Below are 24,432 nucleotides of genomic sequence, written 5' to 3'. Positions count from 1 at the left end.
GCCTCAGGGATGGATCTTTGATGTTTTAACTTTTTTTTTTTATCAGTGACTGGGAAGAAGGCATACATTTAAGATTTTCAGATGCCACAAAGTTAGGAAGGATACCTAACAGGTGTAATGACAGTATAAAAAGAGAACCTGAATGGCTAAAGTAATGGCCTGGATCCAAATCTAAATTTCTATACTTAAAGTTAAAAAAAATAGTTTCATAAGAAGAGAGACAAACAGCCAGACCAAAGTTTATGTAAAAAAGATCTAAGGGTTCAGTAGACTAGAGATAAATAAAAGTCAAGAGTACAAATCACAAGGCTAATCTTCAAACACAGGAGTTGGTTATTGCTATAGTACTCTGGCTTGGTCAGACTTCATCTGGAGCACTGTTCCATTATGTATGTCACATTTTTGGAAGGGCCTAGGGTACGTTCTAAGAATATTGAGAAACTTGAGAACATGCCATTAAAAGATTAGTTTAAGGTACTGAAGATATTCAGCAATTCCAGCTATCTTGCATGTCATTTAATCCAGACAACCCTAGAAGGTAGAAGTATTATCACTCCCCATTTTATATATGAGGAAAACGAAGCTGAAAGAAGTTAGGTAACCCAGCTAAAAAGGCATAATTTAAGCTCAGGTCGACCTTACTCCAAATCTAGCACTCCATTCCCTATGCTACCTAGCTGGCATATGGATGCTTTGAATCAACAAGGGTTAGTTGGAAATTGCTGGGACCTTTCAAGGAATTTTTAGTTAAAATATGATTCAGTTCAGAATGAAATGCAGAGGCATGCAATGGTATGAAGAGTGAGGTTTGAGTGCTATATTCCCAGAGTGATGCAGTTCAAGTCCCAGAGTAATCAAGGAGTGCTCACTGGTGAGGAGCAATATGCAGTATTTAATCAACTAAGTACAGTATTTAATCAACTGTGGTCACCAATTAGTCCTATTAGGAACTTCAGAGGAAATTCTCTATGCGCCACCCAGTGATATGAAATAGAGTGGCACTTAGTCTTTTAAATTCAGCTTATCACTTGCTAATGCATGAGAAGGTAATGGGAAAAGGGCCTCAGTCTTTTGGAGATCAATGAACCTGGTTTCTAAAAATGGGCCACAGGCAGAGATGGAATAAGCAGTGAGAATAAGGGAAGGCTCCTGAGGCGTCTGCAACTGAGGCACGGAACGGGCTGCGTTAGCCAGGGAGATTAGTGCCCAGATAGAAACCCAAGAAAATAGTTAAGGCTGCAAATCTTACAAGTTCGGGTTAGGTCTGGCGCTGAGAATGTGCCAGGGTCTTAAACCGGAAAGTCTTTGGCCCAAGCTGATCTTAATTGCCCTCATTTTAGTTGGCTCTTCGTCGTTCGGACACACTGAGGCTTCTCCACTGTCTGTGATACTGCTAGGAAGGCTTTCAGGATGTGAGGGAACATACTGTACAGGAAAGGGGCCCGACCCAAGGACAACGCATTTGCAAACACAGCACTACCTCTAAAGGAAGAAGAGGCTGGCAACTCGCGCAATGGTCATAAAAGCAACACGCGACAGAGCTGGCAAACGCCACGCCCCGCTGCCCAGGGCCATAGTTCTCATTGGCTTGTGGTTTAGCCGCGTGACCAGAAATCCAGAGCCAATTGGTCCAAGGATACCAAGGGGCGGGGCGAGGAAGTGAGGAAGACGAGGCAGCTGCTAGAGACTAGGGATTCTACGAAGGAAACGTGGGGAGGGGCCAAGGGGCAGAGAGGGGGGCGGGAGGAGGGTTTCCCTGGAGGAGGCGGAGGGCCATGGAAGCGATTCCGCGGAGACGACGGCGGCGGTGAGCGCGCGCGTGGCTTTGAATGAGCCGCTGAGTAAGGCCGAGGACGGGCGCACGCGCGCGTGCCTGCGTGCGCGCGCGGGTCGCGGCAGCTCGGAACCTCCACCGGGCTGGCGGGAGGGGTGGGGGAGGGGCAGGTGAGTTTGCGAACCGCGCGCCCGCGACTTGGTGGTGGTGGTGGTGGGGGTGGTCCCCTTCCTTCTAATCCTGTGGGCTTTCCCTCTACCTCTCATTTCTCACCATCCCTGCACGTCCCCACCCCCAGCTGCCCTCTTTTTCTATCCTTCCCAATCCTGTATTCTTTTCCATCTCCCATCCCCTTTACCATCGCTAGCTTGGGGACTGGTTCCGGGTCAGGCTGACCCCCCCTCCCCCCCATCCTGGGGTGAGGGTGCCTGTGACTAGGTTCGCGGCTGAGGAACTGCTGGGATCCTCGCTCCTTTACGCAGTCCTGGGGATGGGAGGGGGGGGAGTGAGATCGTTCTTTTGAGGACACCCCACTTTTCTCTCAACCTTCCCCATAACAAAACACTTCTTAAAAACATGGGGCTGCTTTTTCCAACAACACTCTGTGTCCCAGGACTATCGTTCTCTGTTCCCTCAGTCACTTGGCCTAGCCCTTGCCTTCTGTTTCCAGTTGTGCGTCCTCTTAATCCCTTAACCAGTCATTTCCTCTTGTGCATGGGCATTGATTGATTGGCATGTGTGGACTTGAAATGTCACTTTGTCGAGTTTTCCTGCTGGCAAAGTGGCCACGGTAGCTCCCCACAGTCTCTTCCCCCGCTCCTCCATTTTCAGGTGGGTTGTTGGATCTTAAGGGTTAAAGCAAATGGGCTCCTGGGAGTAAAGGTGTTACTAGGTGTTTGGATTATGCTTGCAAATAATCATTTCGGAAAGGCTCAAAGGACTCTAACTTTTCATTAAAGAACTTTAATCTTGCCATCTAGTCTAAAATCCCCGGGGTGACATATATTTAATGGCTTGACTCCAGTGTGAGTCATGGCAAGAAACGTAGCCAGAACTGGAACACAGGTCTTTCTGATTCTGCTTCCGGGAGATTAATAGACTCGGTAATTCTTTAAGTTTTTGGATTTTGTAGTGGCCTATTTGATTTTTTTTTATGCTTTCCCCCCCCATTTTCATGGGTTTTCCCCTCCTCTCTTCTCCCAATCCCCTGGAGGGAAATAAAGATAAAGACAAAGAGAAATACGTAACTTTTGTATCAAATAAGCAGTCAGGTAACAAATTCTCTTGTTGGACATGTCCAAAAATGCATTCCTCGTTCTGCTTATTAATCATCTTTGTTAGGTAGCTTATTTAATTTTATGATGTTTTACTCCCTTTTCTCCCAAGAAGCTACTACTTAATTCCAGTTGTTTTTATGTGCCTGCATGGATTTCTGCAGGTGGTTGCCTAGGAAAAGATACATTTAAACCCTCAATCTCTAATGCCAAATTTTTGTTGCTTTGAAATTCCTTTAGTGGGATTTTCACAGAAACTACATGAGAAGTATTCCAGAAGAGAGTAATACTTAGTAAATGACTACTTAATTTGTTCTTACAGTTGTGTATAATCCTGACTGGTGTACTATAATGTGACAAAATTAGGGGAGATAGAAAATAACCCTATCCCCTAAATGCTTTTCCACAAATACCAAAGTATTTATGGAAGGTTTTTTAAGTCTTTTGATTATTTAGCACAATTCTGTATACTTGACAGTAAAACATTTTTTTCTGTACAACATTTCTATTGGTTTCTTAAAAGTAGAAGTGTTAATGATTTTCTAGGTGATTTATTACAATAAACCCTTCAGAAATTTCTGAAAGTAACGTAAGTGGCTAAAGACAAAAATAACTGACTTGTTATTTTTGTCTTATTTTCTAATTGCATTTCAAAAATTTCAGTAAAACAGAGCTTAAAGATGTGTTAATTTGAATGAGATTTAATAGTTGGATAGTTTGTGTCTGTTCACATGTATGAGTGATATGTGGTATTTACTGTATTAGGGCTATCACTTGGAAAAGAAAACAGTTCTCTTTTTCTTTAATCATTATATAGGACTTTAAGGAAGGCATATACTTTTGACAGCTTTCAGTTTTCCTTATATGTTGGCTTTTTCACAGAAATTACATGAGAAGTATTCCAGAAGAGGGTAATATTTAGTAAATGACTACTTGATTTGTTCTTACTGTTGTATGATCTTGACTGGTGTACTTATTAATGTGAGGCATAGGGGAGATGGAAAAGAAACCTATCCCTAAATGCTGACTTTCCACAAATACCAAAGCATCTATGGAAGGTTTTTTAATTCTTTTGATTATTTAGCACAATTCCCTGTACTTGACAGTAAAACAAAATTTTGTTTCAGTTTAATTTGAAACATTGTGCGAATGTTAACTATATGCTCAGTACCTGTTATATATATCTTGTTGATTATGGAATGATAACAAAATTTTATCCTTTTTTTTTCCTAGTCCTAAATTTAGAGTTGGTGCTAAAAAGTTTTGGAACATAAAGTTCTGTCAGAGTAGTATTTTGTTTTATTTTAATTAATTTAGAACATTTTTCCATGGTTCCATGATTCATGTTCTTCCCTTTCCCCCTTCCTCCGGGTGCCAACAAGCAATTCCACTGGGTTTTACATGTAAGATTGTTCAAAACCCATTTCCATATTATTACTCTTTGCAATTTAAAAGTCAGCATCTCTAATCATAAACCCATCGAACCATGTGATCAGTCATATGTATTTCTTCTGCATTTCTACTCCCACAGTTCTTTCTCTGGATGTGGATAGCGTCCCTTTCTCATAAGTTCCTAAGAATTGTCCTGTATCATTGCATTGCTGCCAGAGTAGTATTTTTTTTTAACCCTTACCTTCAGTCAATACAGCATATTGGCTCCAAGGCAGAAGAGTGGTAAGGGCTAGGCAATGGGGATCAAGTGACTTGCCCAGGGTCACACAACTGGGAAGTGTCTGAGGCCAGATTTGAACCTAGGACCTCCCATCTCTAGGCCTAGCTCTCAATCCACTGAGCTACCGAGCTGCCCTCCAGAGTAGTATTTTAAAGAAAATAAAATTTCTGTCCTTTAAACACTAGCAAAGAAGTATGAATGGTTAACATAAATCTGAATTTCTTGATAATATGGTTTGTACTGCAATATTCACAGACCCTATGATACTTTTATTATATTACCAATTCATCAAATATTTCTTGAATATATACTGAGAGGAAGCAGTGGAAGGCATAGTTGAAAGAACAGTGGATTTGAAGGAAAAACCTTTTTTTTTTTTTTTAATTTATAGATATCAGACCTGTTTGTGTGATGTGTACTTTTCTTTTGTAGGTATTATCAGAATGATCTTGTAGAGGTCACAGGATTATAATTTAGAGGTAGAAGATACCTTAATGTGTATCAAGTCTAATCCCCACATTTTACAGATGAGGAAACTGAAGTCCAAAGAGGAGAAATAAGTTGCTTTGAGCTATACAGATGGTGTATGGTAGACTGGATATTTGAACCCAGGTCCTCTCTCCTAATATAATTTTTTTTTTTCTGAAATGTGATGTTACTTGATTTTGTTATGGTCTCTTTTATACCATGATCAAAAATCATGAGCACTTCCCCCGCCCACTTTAATCCTATCCAAGCACCTACTGCTCTTAATTGGCTTTCTGTCTTTTCAAAATGCTCTAACTCCAGCATGTAGCTCTGTTCCTCCTTAGAAAATTTCAATTCCTCTTCTACAGCTGCCTTCTAGCTTTCATTGAACAAGCAATCCATTAAAATAATGGCTCTAAGGTATTCTCGCATTTTTCTCTTTTAAAGCACATACTTTTGTGAGGTTCCAGATTCTCTCCTTCCATCTTTCCACTCAGTGAGAAGACAAGAGAAACAAAACCTACTACAAGTCATGCAAAACAAATTTCTGCATTAGTCATGCTGTTTCCCCCTCCCAAGGAAGGAAGAAAAACAAATGCTTCAGTTTGTACTCTTGAGTTCACTCTTTTTCATATATCGATTCATCATATTTTAGAATTGTAGTGGGTCATAGTATTGGTGAGAATTATTGTCTTTCAAAACTTGATTTTTGTTACGATATTGCTGTTACTTTGTAGATTATTCTGATTCTTCTCATTTCACTTTGCATCAGTTCATATAGGTCTTCCCAGGTTTTTCTGAAATCACCCTCCAAAGCATTTCTTATAACACAGTAATATTCTATCACATTCACTTGTTTAGCAATTTCCCAAATGATGAATATCCATCAGTTTCCACTGCATTGCCACAAGAAAAAGAACAATAATAAATATTTCTGTACATGGGTCATTTTCCTGTTTCTTTGATCATTTTGGAATATATAGCCCGAGTAGTTTAATTGCTAGCTCAAAAGCTTTACAGTTCAGTTTTTTGAACTGAATTTTGAACATAATTCCAAATTGCTTTCCAGAATGTTTTATTCTCAGCACTATTGGTTGGACTAGTTCACTGCTCCACCAAACAATGCATTAGTGTGCTGATTTCCCCACATTCCCTGTAGCGTTTTATCATTTTCCTCTTTTGTCATCTTTGCCAATCAGAATTGTTTTAATTTGTGTTTCTCTAATGGAGATTTAGAACATTTTCTTACATGTTGATGATAGTTTTGATTTCTTCCTCTAAAAGTTGCCTATTTGACTCAGTTGGATAGTAGCCCTTCTTTTAAATTTGACACTGTTCCCTATATATCTTATAAATTGATACATTTATCAGAGTAATTTGCTTCAAATATCACCCTTCCAATTTCTTGTTTTTATCCTAATTTTAGCTGCATTTATTTTGTTAGTAAAAAAAACTTATAAAATTTTAATCAGAATTACCATATTACCTCCTGTGAACCTCTCTATCTCTTATACAGTCATTGATCTGATAAGTAATTTCCTCTCTGTTTCATCATTTGCTTTCCTTTTATGTCTATATTATACAGTCATTTTGAGCTAATCTTTGTAGGCCTATTCCTAGTTTCTACTCGATTACTTTCCAGTTTTCCCAAAAGTTTTGTTACGTAAAATACAGGAGAAGAAGAATTAAGGAAAGCCTGCTGGATTTGGCAAGTAAGAGATTATTTGTAACTGGAGAGTGCATTTTCAGTGGAATGATATGGTGGGAAGCCAGATTATAATAAAGCTTTTTAGTATAGTGCTGAGAATACAAAAAGAAATAAAAGTCCTCAAGAAGCTGGCATTTCAGTGGGGGAGATAATATGCAAACAAATATATACAAAGGATGCTATATTCATAGGAAATAATTAACTGAGAGAAGACAATGAAATTAAGAGAAGTCAATGAAGGATTACAAGAGAAGGTGGGATAATAATTGGAACTTAAAGGAAGCCAAGGAGGTTGGAAGTTGGAGCAGAAGAGGAAGTGTTCCAGGTATGGGATGGTACAGCTTAGAAAAAATGCTTGATCAGAGAGATGGAGTGTCATGTTAGTGGAGCAGCCAGTGTCAAAGTGAATTGAAGAGTGTGCTGGGGAATAACTTCTCAAGTTTAGGGGGGAAAATAATGAATTATGTGTTAGACATGAGTTTAAGATATCTATTGGAAATCCATTTTGAGATGTCTTGAAGTTGGAGATGTAAGATTAGAGGTCAGAGAATTTGAGGGGGAAAAGGTAGATTTGAGAATTATCAGCATAGAGATGTTAACTAAATCCCTGAAAATAGATGAGAACACCTAGTGAAAGGAAGGCCTAAAACAGAACTTAGAACCACACCTGTGTTTAGGGGGCATGGTCTAGATGAAGATTCAGCAAAAGAGGCAAAGATTGGGCAGATAGGAGGAGAACCAGAAGAGAGTGGTATCCCTAAAACCTATAGAAAAGGAACATCAAGAAGAGGGTGAGCATCGGTGTCATAAGCTACAAAGAGGTGAGGGAAAAGAAGACTTGAGGAAAACCCATTGGATTTGGCAAGTAAAAGAGTATTAGTAATTGGAGAGTGCATTTTCAGTGAAATATTATGGTCAGAGGCCCGATTGATAATAAAGCTTTATAGTATTATTTGAAATCAAGAATGTTGCTAGGCTCCCCATTTTCCCCCCAATTGATTTCCTTGGTGTTCTTTTCTTTTTATTCCTCCAGATTAATTTTGTTGTCACTTTTTCTAGCTCCATAAAGTAACTCTTTGGAATATATACTTAATAAATTATTTGATAGTATTGTTATTTTGGCTTAGCGACCCATAACAATTTTTAAAAACCCTAACCTTCTGTCCTAGAATTGATACTAAGAATAGTTTCCAAGATGGTAAGGGGTTGGCAATTGGGGTTAAGTGACTTGCCCAGAATCTCACAGCCAGTAAGTGTCTGAGATAAAATTTGAACCCAGGCCCTCCTGCCTCCAGGTCTGATGCTTTATCCACTGAGCCAACTAGTTGCCTGTACCTATACACAATAAATATTGCTTAAGTTATTTAGGTCTGCCATAATTTGCATGAAGCATTTTATAATTGGGTTCATATAGTTTCTGTGTGCATGTTGACACATTTTGGTGGAAGGAAATCCAATCATAAAATTAAAAAGGAAAGAAGTTAAGATAAATAGAAATTTTTAAATGTTAGATATGATAGACTACTGAAGAATACTGAATGGTAATAGAAAGAGTATAGTTCTCTTAGCTACTATACATGATACCTTCACAAATACTAATCATGTGTTAAGACTCCCTTTATGAGCCCTCATGATAATAAAATTCTAAGGATTATTTGTGTCCTCTCCCCCAATAAGGCCTCCAGTAACTTCCTTTTGTTTCCAGGAGAAAATGCAAAATTGTTCTGTTTAGTATTCAAAGCTCTTCATTACCTACCCATTTCCCGCCTTTTCTACCATACCTTTCTCCCTATGACACACCCTTCAGTCTAGTAGAAATGTCTGTTCTGTGAACCAGGTACTTCATCTTTTGATTCTGGGCATTTTCTCTGGCTAACTCCCATGCCTGAAATGCTTTTTCTCTAATGTTATATCCCTACTGACTCACCTCAATTTCTTTAAGTCCCAACTAGAAATCCATTTTTTACCAGAAGTCTTCCCTAATCATAATCCTAGTGTTTTCCCTCTATTTTTTATTTATTCTGAATTTACTTTACTTTATATATATTTATATGTTGCCTCTCTAGTTAGGTTGTAAACTCCTTGTCAAAAGGTAGGGACTGTCTTTGGCCTCTTTTTTTTTTGTCTTGTTTTTTTAATCTCAACCCTTAGCACAGTGCCTAGCAGGTGCTTAATAAATGTTGATTGGCTGGTTAATTTCCAAATCTTGTGTGACTGATTATGGTTCCTTAGTACTTGAATTCTTTCTTTAGACCTATTTGCAGTATTTTTTCCTTGACCTGAGAATTCTGGATTTTGGCTATACTATTCTTGGAGTTTTCATTTTGGGGCTTCCATTGGGAGATAAACAAGTTTTATTCTATCTCTAAGATATCTGGGCAGCATTCCTTTATAAATTCTTGAAATATGATAACTAGTTTCCTTTTTTTTTCATGGCTGTTGAAGTAGTCTGTTGATTATCTCTCTTCAATCTATTTTTTGGATCTGTTGGGTTTTTTGTTTTGTTTTTATATGAGATATTTAATATTTTGGGTTTTTTTCAGATTTTTTTACTTTGTTTTATTATTTGTTGATGTCTCATGGAATCATTAGCTTCTATTTGACCAATTCTAATTTTTAAGAATTAATTTTCTTCAGTAAGGTTTTGTACCTCTTAAAGCTAATCATTCTATTATAAATTTTTGCATACCATCCATTACCTATCTTATTGTACACACTTCAGAAAGATGACTTTTTTTAAATAGACTATGAGTCTATTGCACACTATTTCCTGCTGCTTTTCTTATTTTTAAATAATATTACTAGGAAGAAAGTAAACTTACTTCTGGCAGTTTGTTCATCTGGATGAGTATTTGTTTACTCTTGAACGAGTAATTTCAGGTTAAAATACATAATGTAATTTGAATTATCATAGTTCTTCAGTACGTAGGGTGCTGGACTTGTAGTTATAAAGATCTTGGTATTAACTTGTGGGTAAGTTTTCTTAAGTCTAAGTTTCATCATGTTTAAAATGGGGAATACACTTTACCTTCCCAGCTTGCTTTGGGGCTCACAAAGGATAATAAGCATTTATTTAACTACATTCTAGACATAGACTAAAAAAATAGTAATCTTGCTGCTCTTGAAGAGTTTGTGCTTTTTTTAAAGAACTATATAAATGTTAGGGTTTTTTTTTTTTAAACCATGTGACTAAGGTTCATGAAAATGAAAGCTTAATGAAGAACTCTTATAGTGTTTTTAAGGTTTTCAAGATGCTTCCCTTACAATAACTCCTTTGGAATAATGTTAGTATTATTATTTTAGGGATGAGGAAGCAAAGGCTTATGAAGTCATATGATTTCTGGAGAGAGACACAAAAAGTGTGACAGAGCTGAGAATTTAACCCATATCTTGTATCTCCAGTGTTCATTTTTGTACTTTGGGAAATGGAAAGGATAAGTGGGAGAGACTTTGAGGAAGTAGAATCAAATTCTCTCAGCCGTGAAGATGTGATTCCTTTGCTGATATAAGCAATGGGTAAGATTTAGAAAATTGAACATTCTTGTAAGGCTTTATAACTAAGAAATATTTTAAATTTGTGTCCAGGTACTTTGGGGGCTAATTTTCTTATGGGAGAGTAGTAATCAAATAGACTTAGATGTAGTAATTAGTTGTTAAATAATTGTCATTAATAAAAATCTAAAGTCATTCAATAAATTTTGTCTTAAGTACTCATGTAATTATAGAAATAAACTGATAGAATTTTAAAATACATATAGAAATTTCCAAATATATTTTAAAAGTTACCTCTTAGAGCTATATAAATTGGTATTCTAATTACTCCTTTAAATGATGAGTAATCTAATTTTTTTTCTTCCTTAAGTTGTAGAGTGTATAGCTATAGGTCCTGTCCATAAGGTTAAGTGTAGTATCTGTTAGCTCTTAAGCATCCTATTGTGGAAAGAAAGAGATCATACATTCTTTTCTTTTTCTTACAATGAGAATCTTGAAGAGCTGGAGAAGAAGTTCCCTGATTGAAGAAAGAGAATATAGAGAGGAAAGTGAATATTTTAAGTTTCAAGGTTGATTTTAAGCTTTTTTTTTCAGTTGCTATATAAAAGCATCAGAAGACAGTAGTCGGGTAGTTTCCTCTGATGATGCAAATTGCAATCCATCAGGGCCTCTTGTCCAAGCACTTCCATAATTTTCCAACAATATTTAAGAATCATGCTGGAAGCCTTCCTTTTCTTCTCAGTCCATGAAGGTTCTCATGAAATTATTGATCTGCCATCCCTTGCCATGAGACCAGCACATCTTCTAATTCCTTCATATATTTCTTTTTTTGGCAACTTTTACTCATGGTTCTTTGAAGTTGCTTATTGGTTATATGTTTAACTTGTTTTTATATACCCACCACATTCTTCTACATTGCTCTCTCTATTGTATTAATTTTGAATTTCTTTAGAGATTGTTATTATATTTCATGTTTCACCATGGCCATATAGCATATGTTAGAATGTGGTATAGAGGTGGATCTGGGTTCTTAAAGGCTCTGGCTTTGAACCACAATCTCTGGAAAATTCTGTCTTTCTGGAATTACTTTTAAATATGGGCCTGGTAACAAACTGACCTTCCGAGTACTGGCCCAGCTAAATACAGTGAGACTCATTACTAGAAATCTGGTTACTGGGTGATGGACTTTTTGACCATCCTAATCCATGAAACAAAGAAAACTATAAAATGACCCTCAGTTTTGTGCATCCCCCTTCTGTTTCTGTCATAGCAGGAACAGAATGGTAGAAAAAGGAATACACGGTGCAAAGAATCATTTTAGCAAATCTAACTTTTTATTTGACTATTAGAACTCTACATGTAATATCCTTTAACAGTCACCAATGAGTAGACATAGTGTTGGAAGAATTGAATCATAGAAATAAATATTGATGTTCTAGTATAAATTAAACCAGAGAAGTAAGGAGATTGAATCTAAATGGAGAGGTTTTATAAGTACTGTTTTTTTCACCCTTACTTTCTATTTCAGAATCAATACATCTTATATGGGTTCCAAGTCAGAAGACCAATAAAGGCAAGGCAGTTGGGGTTAAGTGACCTGCCCTGGGTCACATAGCTAGGAAGTGTCTGTGGCCAGATTTGAACCCAGGACCTCCTGTCTCTATGCCTGGCTCTCAATCCTCTGAATCACCTAGCTGCCCCCTTACAGGTACTTCTTTAAAAAATTTAAAATTTCTTTAAAGGGTGAGGGAATTGATTTTATTGTACTTCAAAAGGCAACAGAAAACATTTTACAGGATCATCTCATATTATAGTACTCATGGCAAGTATTCGCCAAATATACACACACATGTGTGTGTTACATATGACATGTGTGTATATTGTATGTACTACAGATACATGCACACAATGAAAGTAATTGCAGCTTATGCACTAGCAGAGTTGGTTCCTGAGGAAAAAGAAATAGATTTTATCAAGAACTTCATATGAACTTTCTAAGTTAAATCAATATATACTTTAATAGTTGGTGATTTTACTGTAAATACAGGAAAAAGGAAGGATGGGAAGAAATATTTGTGTGGAATATATGATTTAGTAAGAAGGAATGAGTTTGGCTGAAGACTTGTAGTCCATGTAGAAGCCTCATGCCTTGAAAAATGACTTAAACACTTTTAGGATAGAATTGGTAGACATTAGACATGGCAAGAACTTATATAGAAAATGAAATAGATTCTTTTTTAAAAAACCCAAGAAATTTGATATTGGAGTCATCCCTAAATCAGCTTTTTATGTTCAGGCACATAGACTTCTCAGGACAAAGATCATAATGAGTAAGAAGGTAAAATTAGTTATAATGTGAAAAAGTTATAGTATATAATTGAAACAACATACTCCTGAATAAGTAACATTGATAAATATATGACAAAATGACATTGACATTAATCATAGTAATTATTTACAGACATTTAACTGATATAAATTTATTGCTGAAACAAGAAGAGGAAAAAAAGTTTAGAAATCATCTTAGTAAATATTTGGCTCACTTGAAAAGTGGAGAGAAATTTTGCTTCCTTATTTATATGTTTGTGGGTCTTTTTAAGTAATATTAAAATTAAGATTTGTTCAACTACTTATTTCTCATAGTATTTTGTTACTAAAACCAAGTCTAAAGACTTAAAGGCCATTATATATTCTAGTCAAAATGACACTTCCATTTAGATTTTGCAAAGGCTTCATTGTGGAAAATTGTCATAGTTCTTTTTTTTTTAATTACTTAATTTTCCCCTCCAGTTACACATAGAAACAATTTTTGACAATTGTTTTTATGTTTTAGGATTCAGATTTTCTTCCATCTCCCCAAGGTGATAAATAGTCTGAAATAGGTTACACTAGTGTTTTCATGCAATACATATTGCCATATTGTTCATGTTCTGATAGAAGACAGAGATCACCTACCAAAAAAAAAAACAATTCAACCAAGGAAATAAAAGTGGAAGATGGCATGCTTTGATCTGCAATCAGACACCATTCCTTCTTTGGCAATGGATAGCATTTTTCATCATGAGTCTCTTGTGATTGCAGCCTTGCTTCACTGATAATGGTTTGGTCTTTCATAGTTGACCATAGTATAATATTTTTGTTACTACTCACTTCTCTTTGCATCATTTCATACAAGTCTTTCCGGGTTTTTCTGAATTTATCCTATTTGTTATTTCTTATTACACAATAATATTATTCCATTGTAGCCATATACCATATCCATTCAGTTTCCAATTCTTTGCCACTTTTACAAAAAAAGCTGCTAAAAATATTTTGTTACAGGCAGGTTATTTTTTTCTTATCTCTGATCTCTTTGGGCTACAAAACAGTTATGTGATTCTTTGAGTGTGGTTTTAGTTTGCTCTCCAGAATGGTTATATCAGTTCACAGTTCTACCAACATTGTATTAGTGTTCCAGTTTTCCCATAATCTCTTCCAATATTCATCATTTTCACTTTTAGTCATCTTAGCCAATCTGATAGGTGTGAGGTTGCGTCTCGGTGTTCTTTTAATTTACATTTCTTTATAATCAATAGCGATTTAGATAATTTTTTCATATCACAAGGATAATTTAAATTTCTTACTTTGAGAGCTGTTCATGTCATTTGACCATTTTTTGATTTGGGAAGGCTTTTGTAGTCTTATAAATTTGACCTGGTTCTCTGTTTGAGAAATGAGGCTTTTGTTAGAAACACTTCTATAAAAATTTTCCCCCAAATTTCTTGTTTTCCTTCTAATTTTGGTTGTTTTGGTTTTATTTATACTAAAAAAATTTAATTTGATATAATAAAAATGATCTATTTCATCTTTTGTAATGTTCTTGTTTAGTCATAAATTGGATAACATAAATCTGATGGGTAAACTTTCATCTTTCTCTAATTTGTTTATGTTACCCTTTATTTCTAGATCAAGTATCCATTTTGAATTTATCCTGGTATGTGCTATGAAATATGGCCTACTTTCTGCCATAATATTTTCAGTTTTCCCAGAAGTTTTTTGTCAAATAGTTAGTTCTTTCCCTTTGCAAAAGCTTTATCTTGGGTTTATCAAACACTAAATTGCTATGGACATTAGCTGCCATATGTTGATTACCTAATCTATTCCATTGATCCATATCTACTTCTTAGCCAGAACCAGATTGTTTTGATAACTACCACTTTATAGTATGGTTCAGTGATGGCAAACCCTTTAGAAACTGCCTGCCTTGCCCCCCTCAGAGACCCTTTTGCTGTGCCTCATCCTTCCCACTTACCCAACACAGAGGAGGGAGAAAGCACTTTCATTGGGCTGCTGGGTTGTGGAAAAGGGGATTATTGGTATTGGCAATACCAATATTTGTCACTTGTAGACAGGCTCTTGAGGTTGACCTTTGAGGGTGTTGAGGAAAATGGCTGCTCAAGCAGTGAAGGAAAACTTCTGCTTAGGTCAATTATATAAAAACTATTATAACTATTAAATTGCATAAGAGAGAAAGTAAAAGGAAATAAGTATTGATAAATGCTTCACTATTAACTAATAAATTCTATATACATTCCCACAACCCAACTTTCCCTCATGGGAATGCTTCTTGATCACTAATAGTGATCTTGCTTAAACTACACTAATCTATCTAAATTATGAATTCTAACTCATGAAACCAATTTCCAAATAATTTCCAAAAATTATAAACTTAATTATACAGGTCTGCCAAACCTCCTTCCTTTCAGCCAATGATCAACTCTGTCTGTTTTAGTTACTGGCTGGTTCTCCCAACAGCTACTTTCTGTCAACCCCCAGAGGAGTTCTGAAGAGCTGCTCAGTAACTCTCCTGCTTTTTCCAATCTAAACAGCTTTTTACTCCTTCAGATTCAAGATGTTGTAAATCTTCCACAACCTCTCCAAGGCTGATCAGAGGAAACTAGGAATGACCAACCTCCAAGCCTTTGTCCTAAAAGTGGGGTGACGGTTTCTCAACTGACGCTTCTAAGACACACTCCAAAATTCCCTATCTCTGACCTCATCAGAGTTCCATGGCAAATCTTAAAGTACCCCAGGAAATTTCAAATCCCTTTCATAAACCTTACATCTGACTACACTCCATTCTTAACTAACCTAATTACTCCTACATTACAATTATCATTTCAGGATACAGTGGTGGGTGAAGTGAAAAAATGTTGTCAGACATGGAGAGTCTCTGCCTTTCTAGTAATGAACCATGGCAGGCGATAGTTTGCATGCCTACAGAAAGCTCTCTGCATGCCCTCTTTGGCACATGTGCTATTGGTTTACCATCACAGGTATAGTTTGATATCTGGAAAAGCCAGGCTTCCTTCTTTCATATATTTTTTTCATTAATTCCCTTGGCATTCTTGGTCTTTTGTTCTTTCAGATTAACTTTGTTGTTATTTTTTCTATTTCAATGAAATAATTTTGGGGTAGTTTTATTGGAATGGCACTGAGGTAAATTAATTTAGTGTAGGATTGTAATTTTCAGTATGTTGGTTCAGCCTATCCATGAGCAATTAATGTTTTTCTAATCATTTAGGTCTGTCTGTATTTGTGTGAATTGGTTTCTTAATTTATAATTGTGTTCATATAGTTGCTGGGTTTGCTTTGGTAGATAGACCCGTAGGTATTTTATATTGTCTAGAGTTATTTTGGATGGGATTTCCTTTTCTATGGGCATTTTATATTGTCTAGAGTTATTTTGGATGGGATTTCCTTTTCTATCTCTTGATGTTGGATTTTGTTGGTGGTAATTAAAAATGCTGGCGATTTATGTGGATATCATGTGACTTTACTGAAGTTGTTCATTAATTTTTTCTTTGGTTGAATCTCTAGGATTCTGTAGATATATTGTGATATAATCTGCAGAGTGATAATTTTGTTTTCTCGTTGCCTAGTCTAATTTCTATTTCTTTTTCTGCTCTTTTTGCTAGGGCAAAATTTTCTCACACAATAATTAATAATGTTGATAATGGGTATCCTTGCTTTACCCCTTATCGTATTGGGAAGATTTTAGTTTATCCCCATTATAGATAATGCTTACTGATGATTTTAGATAGATGTCATTTATCACTTTGAGGAAGTTTCCATTTATTCCAGTGTTTTCTATTCTTATATTTTGTCAAATAATTTTTCTGCATCTATTGAAATAATTATATAGTTCCCATTGACTTTGTTATTGATATGGACCATTATGCTGATGATTTTACTAATATTGAACCAATCCCTGCATTCCTGGTATAAAACCCACTTTATTGTGCTGTATAATTTTAGTGCTATAATATTTTAATCTCCTTTTTTGTATTTAAAATTTTTGCATCAGTGTTCATTAGGGAGATTGTTCTATAGTTTTCTTTTTTTATTTTAGTTCTTCCTGGCTTAGTCCTCTTTAACATATTTGTGTCATAAAAAGAGTTTAGAAGTATACTCTTCTGTCCTAATTTTTCTAAATAGTTTATGTAGTATTGGAGTTGTTCTTTGAATGTTTGGTAGAATTCACTTGTGAATCCATCCAGTCCTGGGCCCTTTTTCTCAGGGTGTTCTTTAATGGTTTGTTCAATTTCTTTTTCTGTGATCAAGTTGTTTTCCTCTGGTTAATCTGGGTAGTTTATATTTTTTTAAAGTATTCATCTATTTTCAATTTGATTGTCAGATTTATTGGCATATATTTGGGCAAATAACTTTCAATAATTGCTTTAATGTCTTCCTCATTGGTTGTTACTTTGCCTTTTTCATTTTTGATAGTGGTATTTTGGTTTCTTAATGAATGATTTATCTATTTTTTTAAATTTTTAAATGAAATCAAATCCTTGTCTTATTTATTAGTTCAATGATTTTATAAATCTGCCTTTATTTTCAGGATTTCTAATTCAGTGTTTAATTGGGGATTTTTAATTTGTTCTTTTTCCTAATATTTTTGGCTGCATGCCCAGTTCATTGGTCTGCTCTTTCTTTCTCTATTTTATTGATATATAAGTATTTATAGATATGAATTTTCCCCTTGCATCTCATACATTTTGGTATGTTCTCTCCTCATTGTCATTTTCATTAATGAAATTGATTATTTCCATCATATTCATTCTTTAGGATAAGATTTAGTTTCCAAATAATTTGTAGTCTTTCATTCTGCTGCTCTTTGTTAATGTAATTTTTATTATAATATAGTCTGAAAAATATGCATTTAATATTTTTGCTTTTCCACATTTGGATGTGATGTTTTATGCACTATTATAGTCAGTTTTTTTTGACAGTGCCATCTACTACTGAGGAAAAGGTCTATTGAACTTTTCTAAAGTTCTGTTTATATTCTTAACTTCTTTCTTGTTTATTTTTTGGTTGGATTTATCTACTTCTGAGAGGGGAAGGTTGAAGTCCTCCACTAGTAATTTAGTAAAACTATTTCCTTCTGTTATTGATGTAACTTTTCTTTTAGGAATCTGGATGCTATGCCGATTAGTGCATATGTTTAATATTGATATGTTTGATTCTCTATAGTGCCTGTTATCATAAAGTAATTTCCTTCTTTATTTCTTTTCATAAGATCAGTTTTTACTTTTGCCTTGTATGAGATCATGATTGCTACCCCTGCTTTTTTTTTACTTTAGTTGAGGCATAAAAGATTTTGCTCTAGCCTCTTACTTCTACTCTGGGTGTGGTTCTCTGTTTTAAATGTTTTTCTTGTAGACAAGATATTGTAGGATTCTAATTTTTTAATCCAGTTTGCTATTCTTTTCCATTTTATGGGTGAGTTCATCCCATTTACATTCATAATTGTGATTGCTAATTGTGCTTCCTTTCCCTCCATTTTATTTTCCTCTCTCTTTATTCTTCTTGATCTCCTTTAGTCTTGTTCACAAATTTTTTTTTTTACCTCTACCTCCCCTAGTTCACCCTCCTTTATTCTTCCTAGCCTCCTACTTCCCTGTGTTTTTCCCACTTTGAGTTAGTTCCAATGAGAGTAAGATTCAAGCGCAGGCACTCCTCCTCCCCTCCCCCCTGCACCTTCTCCTCCAGTATATTTTCTTCTTTATGCTACTCATGTAATTTACCCCCCTTCTCTTTCCCATCCCTCTTTTTGGGGGGGAGAGGGAAGATATTAGCCCATCTTATTTAGCTTTCTTCTTTCTTTTTTTTTATTTAAACATTATTTTATTTGGTCGTTTTCATACATTATTCACTGGAAACAAAGATCATTTTCTTATTTTCTTCCCCCCCCCCCCCCCCCCTGCCTTTCCCTCTCCCATAGCTGACGCATGATTCCACTGGTTATCACATGTGTTCTTGACTCGAACCCATTTCCCTGTTGTTGGAATTTGCATTATAGTGTTCATTTAGAGTCTCTCCTCAGTCTTATCTCCTCCAACCCTGTAGTCAAGCAGTTGCTTCTCATCGGTGTTTTTACTCCCACAGTTTATCCTCTGCTTGTGGGTAGTATTTTTTTTTAGATCCCTGCAGATTGTTCAGGGAAATTGCATTGATATTAATGGAGAAGTCCATCACCTTCCATTGTACCACAATGTTTCAGTCTCTGTGTATAATGTTTTCCTGGTTCTCCTCTTTTCGCTCTGCATCACTTCCTGGAGGTTGTTCCAGTCTCCATGGAATTCCTCCACTTTATTATTCCTTTTAGCACAATAGTATTCCATCACCAACATATACCACAATTTGTTCAGCCATTCCCCAATTGAAGGGCATCCCCTCATTTTCCAATTTTTGGCCACCACAAAGAGTGCAGCTAATGAATATTCTTGTACAAGTCTTTTTGTCCATTATCTCTTTGGGGTACAAGCCCAGCAGTGCTATGGCTGGATCAAAGGGCAGACAGTCTTTTATCGCCCTTTGGGCATAGTTCCAAATTGCCCTCCAGAATGGTTGGATCAATTCACAACTCCACCAGCAATGAATTAATGTCCCCACTTTGCCACATCCCCTCCAGCATTCATTACTTTGCATAGCTGTCATGTTAGCCAATCTGCTAGGTGTGAGGTGATACCTCAGAGTTGTTTTGATTTGCATCTCTCTGATTATAAGAGATGTAGAGCACTTTTTCATGTGCTTCTTAATAGTTTTGATTTCTTTGGCTGAGAACTGCCTGTTCATGTCCCTTGCCCATTTGTCAATTGGAGAATGGCTTGATTTTTTGTACAATTGATTTAGTTCTTTATAAATTTGAGTAATTAAACCTTTGTCACAGGTTTTTATGAAGATTGTTTCCCAATTTGTTGCTACCCTTCTGATTTTGGTTACATTGGTTTTGTTTGTACAAAAACTTTTTAATTTGATGTAATCCATATTATTTATTTTGCATTTTTTAACTCTTTCTAATTCTTGCTTGGTTTTGAAGTATTTCCCTTCCCAAAGGTCTGACATGTATACTATTCTGTGTTCGCCTAAATTTCTTATAGTTTCCTTCTTTATGTTCAAGTCATTCACCCATTTTGAATTTATCTTGGTGTAGGGTGTGAGGTGTTGATCTAAGCCTAATCTTTCCCACACTGTCCTCCAATTTTCCCAGCAGTTTTTATGAAATAGTGGATTTTTGTCCCAAAAGCTGGGATCTTTGGGTTTGTCATATACTGTCTTGCTGAGGTTGCTTGCCCCCAGTCTATTCCACTGATCCTCCTTTCTGTCTCTTAGCCAGTACCAAATTGTTTTGATGACCGCTGCTTTGTAATATAGTCTGAGATCTGGGACTGCAAGACCCCCTTCCTTTGTATTTTTTTTCATTATTTCCCTGGATATCCTTGATCTTTTGTTCTTCCAAATGAACTTTGTTATGGTTTTTTCTAAGCTTTCTTCTTTCTATGTATACTTTTTATTGCTCTAATAGTTATAGCATTCGTTCTTAAGTATCTTAGGTACTTTAGGTATCTTGACTACTTTAAGTACCTTACCTTTCTCAAGTATCATAGATAACTTAATTATTTAAAATATCACCTTCTTAATTATGAGTGTATTCAGTTTAGCCTTATTAAAACCTCTTACATTTTTCGCTTTAATTTTTTATGATTTTCTTGAGTATGAAATTTGCTCATTGAATTTCCTTTTCAGCTCTGGTTTTTTGGTCAGGAAAATATTAAATGTCAATTTTTTCCCCTGGAGGATTATGCTCAGTTTTTCTGGGTATGTAATTCTAGTTTATAGTCCTAGGTCCTTTGTCTTTTGGAATATCATATTCTATGTCTTCTGGTCCCTTTAATATAGAAGCTGCTGGATCCTATGTAACCCTGATTGTGGCTCTTTGATATTTGAACTGTTTCCTTCTGGCAGCTTATAGTACTTTTTCCTTGGCCAGAGAGTTCTGGAATTTAGCTATAATAGTTTTGGAGTATTTTATTTTCGGGGTCTCTTTCAGGAGGGGACAGTGAATTCACTCAATTTCTATATATCCCTCCTTGAGGATATCAGAGAAGTTTTCCCTGATGATTTCTTGTGATAGGTGTATATGCCCTGTTTTGATGATGACTTTCAGGTATTCTGATGATTCTTAGATTCTCTCTCCTGGGTCTCTTTTCCAGATCAGTCATTTTTCCAGTGAGGTATTTTAGATCTTTTTCTATTTTTTCATATGCCTATATATGACTTTAATATCTTCATATGAAAATTAACTGTTTGTATTTTTTGCTCATTTATCAATTGGGAGATGGCTTTTATTGCCATGAATTTAAAGGGTTCTGAATATATTTTAGGAGGGATATCTCTATTCAAGATTCTATGAACATTTTCCCCAAATTTTCTGCTTTCCTCCTAATCTTGGCAACATTTGTTTTATTTGTACAAAAAACATTTCAATTTAATATACTCAGAATTATTTATTTTATATCTCACAAGGCTCTTCATCTTTTGTTTACTCATAATTTCTTCTTTTATCAGCAAATCTGATAGGTAATCTGTTCCATGTTCTTCTAATTTGCTTATGATGCTTTTATGTCTAGATTTTGTATCCATTTTAGTGAATGGTGTAAGCTACTGTTCTAGACCTCTTTTCTGCCAAACTACTTTCCAGTTGTCCCAGAAATTTTTATCAAATAGTGATCTCTTATCTTAATAGCTTGGATCTATACTTTTGTCAAATACAAAGATAACTGGAATCTTTTACTACCGTTTGTTGTATGTCTGTTCTGTTCCACTGATCTGCCTTTTTGTTTTTCGGCCAATACCATACTACCTTTTTCACCAAAAACCCTTTTCAACTCATTTATCCTAGTCTCATTAATTTTAAAGATGTATTTAGATATTGAATTTTCACTTACATATGTCAACAACTTTTTCTTTACCCCCCTTATAGCAAGACTATCTTTTCCCATGAGACTAGACCCTTCAAGACACATTCCAACCTTTAAACAAAACTGTTCCTTAATTCTGAAAGTTCCCTTGATCCTCTAAAATATCCCCATCTTTTGGCTCTCACTTGATAGAACAAGCAATCACACCATCTCTGTGGGTGGGATATTGAAACTAATAGGACTTAATAAAATAAAATTTCTTCAACCTCTTAAAACCTTTGTCTTTGTAGAACTTTCCCTAAATTGTAAAGTCTTAGGAGGATTTCTTCCCCCTTCAGAGCAACTGGTAAATTTAAGCGATTTTACCTCAGAGATAATTCCCAGAATACTCCATTAATGTCGTTTTTCTTGGAATTGCACATTCCTTTTCCACTATGGTACACCTGCACATAAGATTTGTTTTCTGCTAAAATTAATATACTGTCTCAAGTCCCAATTACACAGCTCATCTTAATAGTTCATATCATTGTGAATATCAGTCTTTAGATAGTCCTAATTACTTTAAACAGATTAGTTCACCTCAAATATCCTATTTTATAAAGAATTTTAAGAGTTTAACCTATTCTATTGTTAAAAATAGATTCTCTGTAGAATCTTTTGACTAGAGATTTACCTTCAAAACCTATCTTGTTGTCTTTGTGGTCACCAAGCAAAAATTTTAAAATGTTTTATCACATTTTGTCAGAATAGTTCTTTTTATTAAATTTGACTTTTTCATCTTGGTAAGAAACATGTGGCTCATGACATCTTCTTGATGTATTTGTGTTATATTTGTTTTTGACAGGTTCTGCTACCCATCATGGCTATCACACAGTTCCGGTTGTTTAAAGTTTGTACCTGCCTAGCCACAGTACTCTCATTCATTAAGAGGTTAATATGCAGGTAAATAGAAGTTTTTATATCTTGTTCCAATTGTTTTGCTCTTTTTTATGTGTTTCAATAGTAAAATTTAAATCCAGCCAAATTTTGATTATGACAAAACCTTATTAATATTCATTTGACATACAGTTCTTTAAAACAAGTTATATTTTCACACTGAGCAGTTTCTCAGAATTATGCTTCCTTTCTCTCTGATATTCTTACCAGAAAAAAAATGTCTTCTGGAAAAAAACTATTAAATGGCAGCATGACAACACAGTGGAATATGTATGTTCAACTATTTTTTCTCCATATTTCTGCTACTTATTTCTTTCTTTATTAAAATATCAATGTTTCCTGGATATGTATTTTAAGTAACTTAATTTCAGAGACAAGAATAGTAACCTTTTGTGTTGGCAGCTTAATTTCTCAACCTGAGCTCCTTGAGAACCAGGGGCCAGTCTCACGCACAACAGCCCTCAAAACTGATAGTCAAATAAAATGAGTAGCCAAACTAAAAGGAAAAGACGTTTATTAAAAAAGGACAACTCCTTGGTCTGGAAGCAGTTTCAGCTTCTTTTAGGGTATTAGATTAGGTTTTTATAACTTTTCTGCTTGCTTAGAATACACAGCCAGTCATCAGCATTCTATCACAATTTAGGATAAATAAAACATTTGATATAAAAAGGATATATAAAGGAAAGGAGAATTATTCATGGGATAAAAGTAGGGAAGTGTTTAGAAAAATTTGTACGGATTCATTATCAAATGAGAAAACATTTCCTCTTCTAAGACAGAAAAGGGGAGGTGACCAAATATTTTTACAGCTCTTAAAGAAGTCTGCATCATTTAAGGCAGTAGTGGTGAGGTAACCATTAAAGTAGAAGCTATAGGTTCTCTTATCTAAGAACAGAACTAGTATGAAATTTTTAATATTCGATTAGATCATCAGCTTTACTATTTCCTTGCATTGTTGTATATACATATTTTACTTCTACCCAGCTTCTCATAGTCCTCCTAAAATCAATTTTACTGTTGGCATTTCTAAGAATGATGTAAGTGAAACTTTAGGTATAGGCATCACTGACTCATAGAATCTGAGAATGGGTAAAGACCCATCCAACCTATATCTGAATAGTAGTTTCTTTTGTAATGTCCTTGATACGGTCAGCTATCCTTCCCTTAATAGAGACATGGGCAGTCATATATTAAATTGAATTAAACTATTTTTCTAAAAAAATTTTTATACTTATGTATCAAGATTAAGATACCTTAAAAATGTTTTACCAAAATATTATTCTGGCAAAGTAGAGAATCATTGCTTTGCATTTGTTTTTATAAAGAATCCTTTTTGTTTTATGGAATAGACTACTTGTCTGTCAGCAAATACAGCCATGAAGCAGCCTGTGCCAATTTTAATTTTGCATAGTTCTAGTCATTAGGAAGATTTTCATTACATCAAATTAAAATCTACATCTCTGCAACTTAATTATACCCATTGCTCCTAGCTCTACCCCCTCATATTAAGCAGAATAAATCTAATCTCTTTTCTACTTGACAGCCCTTTGATTGCTTGAAGACAGCTATCATGGTACCCCCTCCTAAGTCTTTTTTGGAATTCCATCAGCTTTTATGGCATTGTGTGATCCTGACCTCTCATCTTCCTATACCTCCTCTTCTGGATGCTCTTTATTTTGTTGTTGCCCTTTCTAAAATGTAGCATCAGGACTGACTGTAATAATATCACATGTGTTCTTTTAAAGTTCTTTGCACCTGTTTCCTCTTTTGTTCTGGGTATTTTAGTTCTGTTAGTGACTAAGTTCACTTGTTATGTTTTTTTTTTTATTCCAGTTGAGCTTGTAGTCCATGAAAATTCT

The 24,432-nt window shown here is 35.3% G+C and overlaps 1 protein-coding gene and 1 long non-coding RNA gene across 10 annotated transcripts in view; one reads left to right on the top strand and one right to left on the bottom strand.

Annotated features, from left to right (window-relative positions):
- EBAG9 (estrogen receptor binding site associated antigen 9) overlaps window positions 1-24,432 on the top strand; it is a 49,426-nt gene that overhangs the window by 6,114 nt on the left and 18,880 nt on the right. Inside the window, exons 1-3 of one of the 9 annotated variants that reach the window (XM_056823185.1) lie at window positions 1,674-1,807; window positions 11,917-12,096; window positions 22,482-22,579. In XM_056823185.1, coding sequence (XP_056679163.1) covers window positions 22,497-22,579 — 83 coding nt within the window. In that variant the 5' untranslated portion in view covers window positions 1,674-1,807; window positions 11,917-12,096; window positions 22,482-22,496. The other 8 variants (XM_056823186.1, XM_056823187.1, XM_001369684.4 and 5 more) reach the window with 8 other exon arrangements.
- LOC103098100 (uncharacterized) lies at window positions 12,095-15,388 on the bottom strand. The gene is made up of 3 exons (XR_465319.3): window positions 14,680-15,388; window positions 14,012-14,089; window positions 12,095-12,336 (listed from the first exon to the last, which is right to left on the bottom strand). It is a non-coding gene; the product is annotated as an uncharacterized LOC103098100 (long non-coding RNA).

The sequence above is a fragment of the Monodelphis domestica genome, chromosome 3 (assembly GCF_027887165.1).
Source record: "Monodelphis domestica isolate mMonDom1 chromosome 3, mMonDom1.pri, whole genome shotgun sequence".
In the NCBI taxonomy this organism is placed as follows: Eukaryota; Metazoa; Chordata; class Mammalia; order Didelphimorphia; family Didelphidae; genus Monodelphis; species Monodelphis domestica.
Note: the sequence above shows the minus strand (reverse complement) of the source record. Positions and strands in the feature narration are given on the sequence as shown.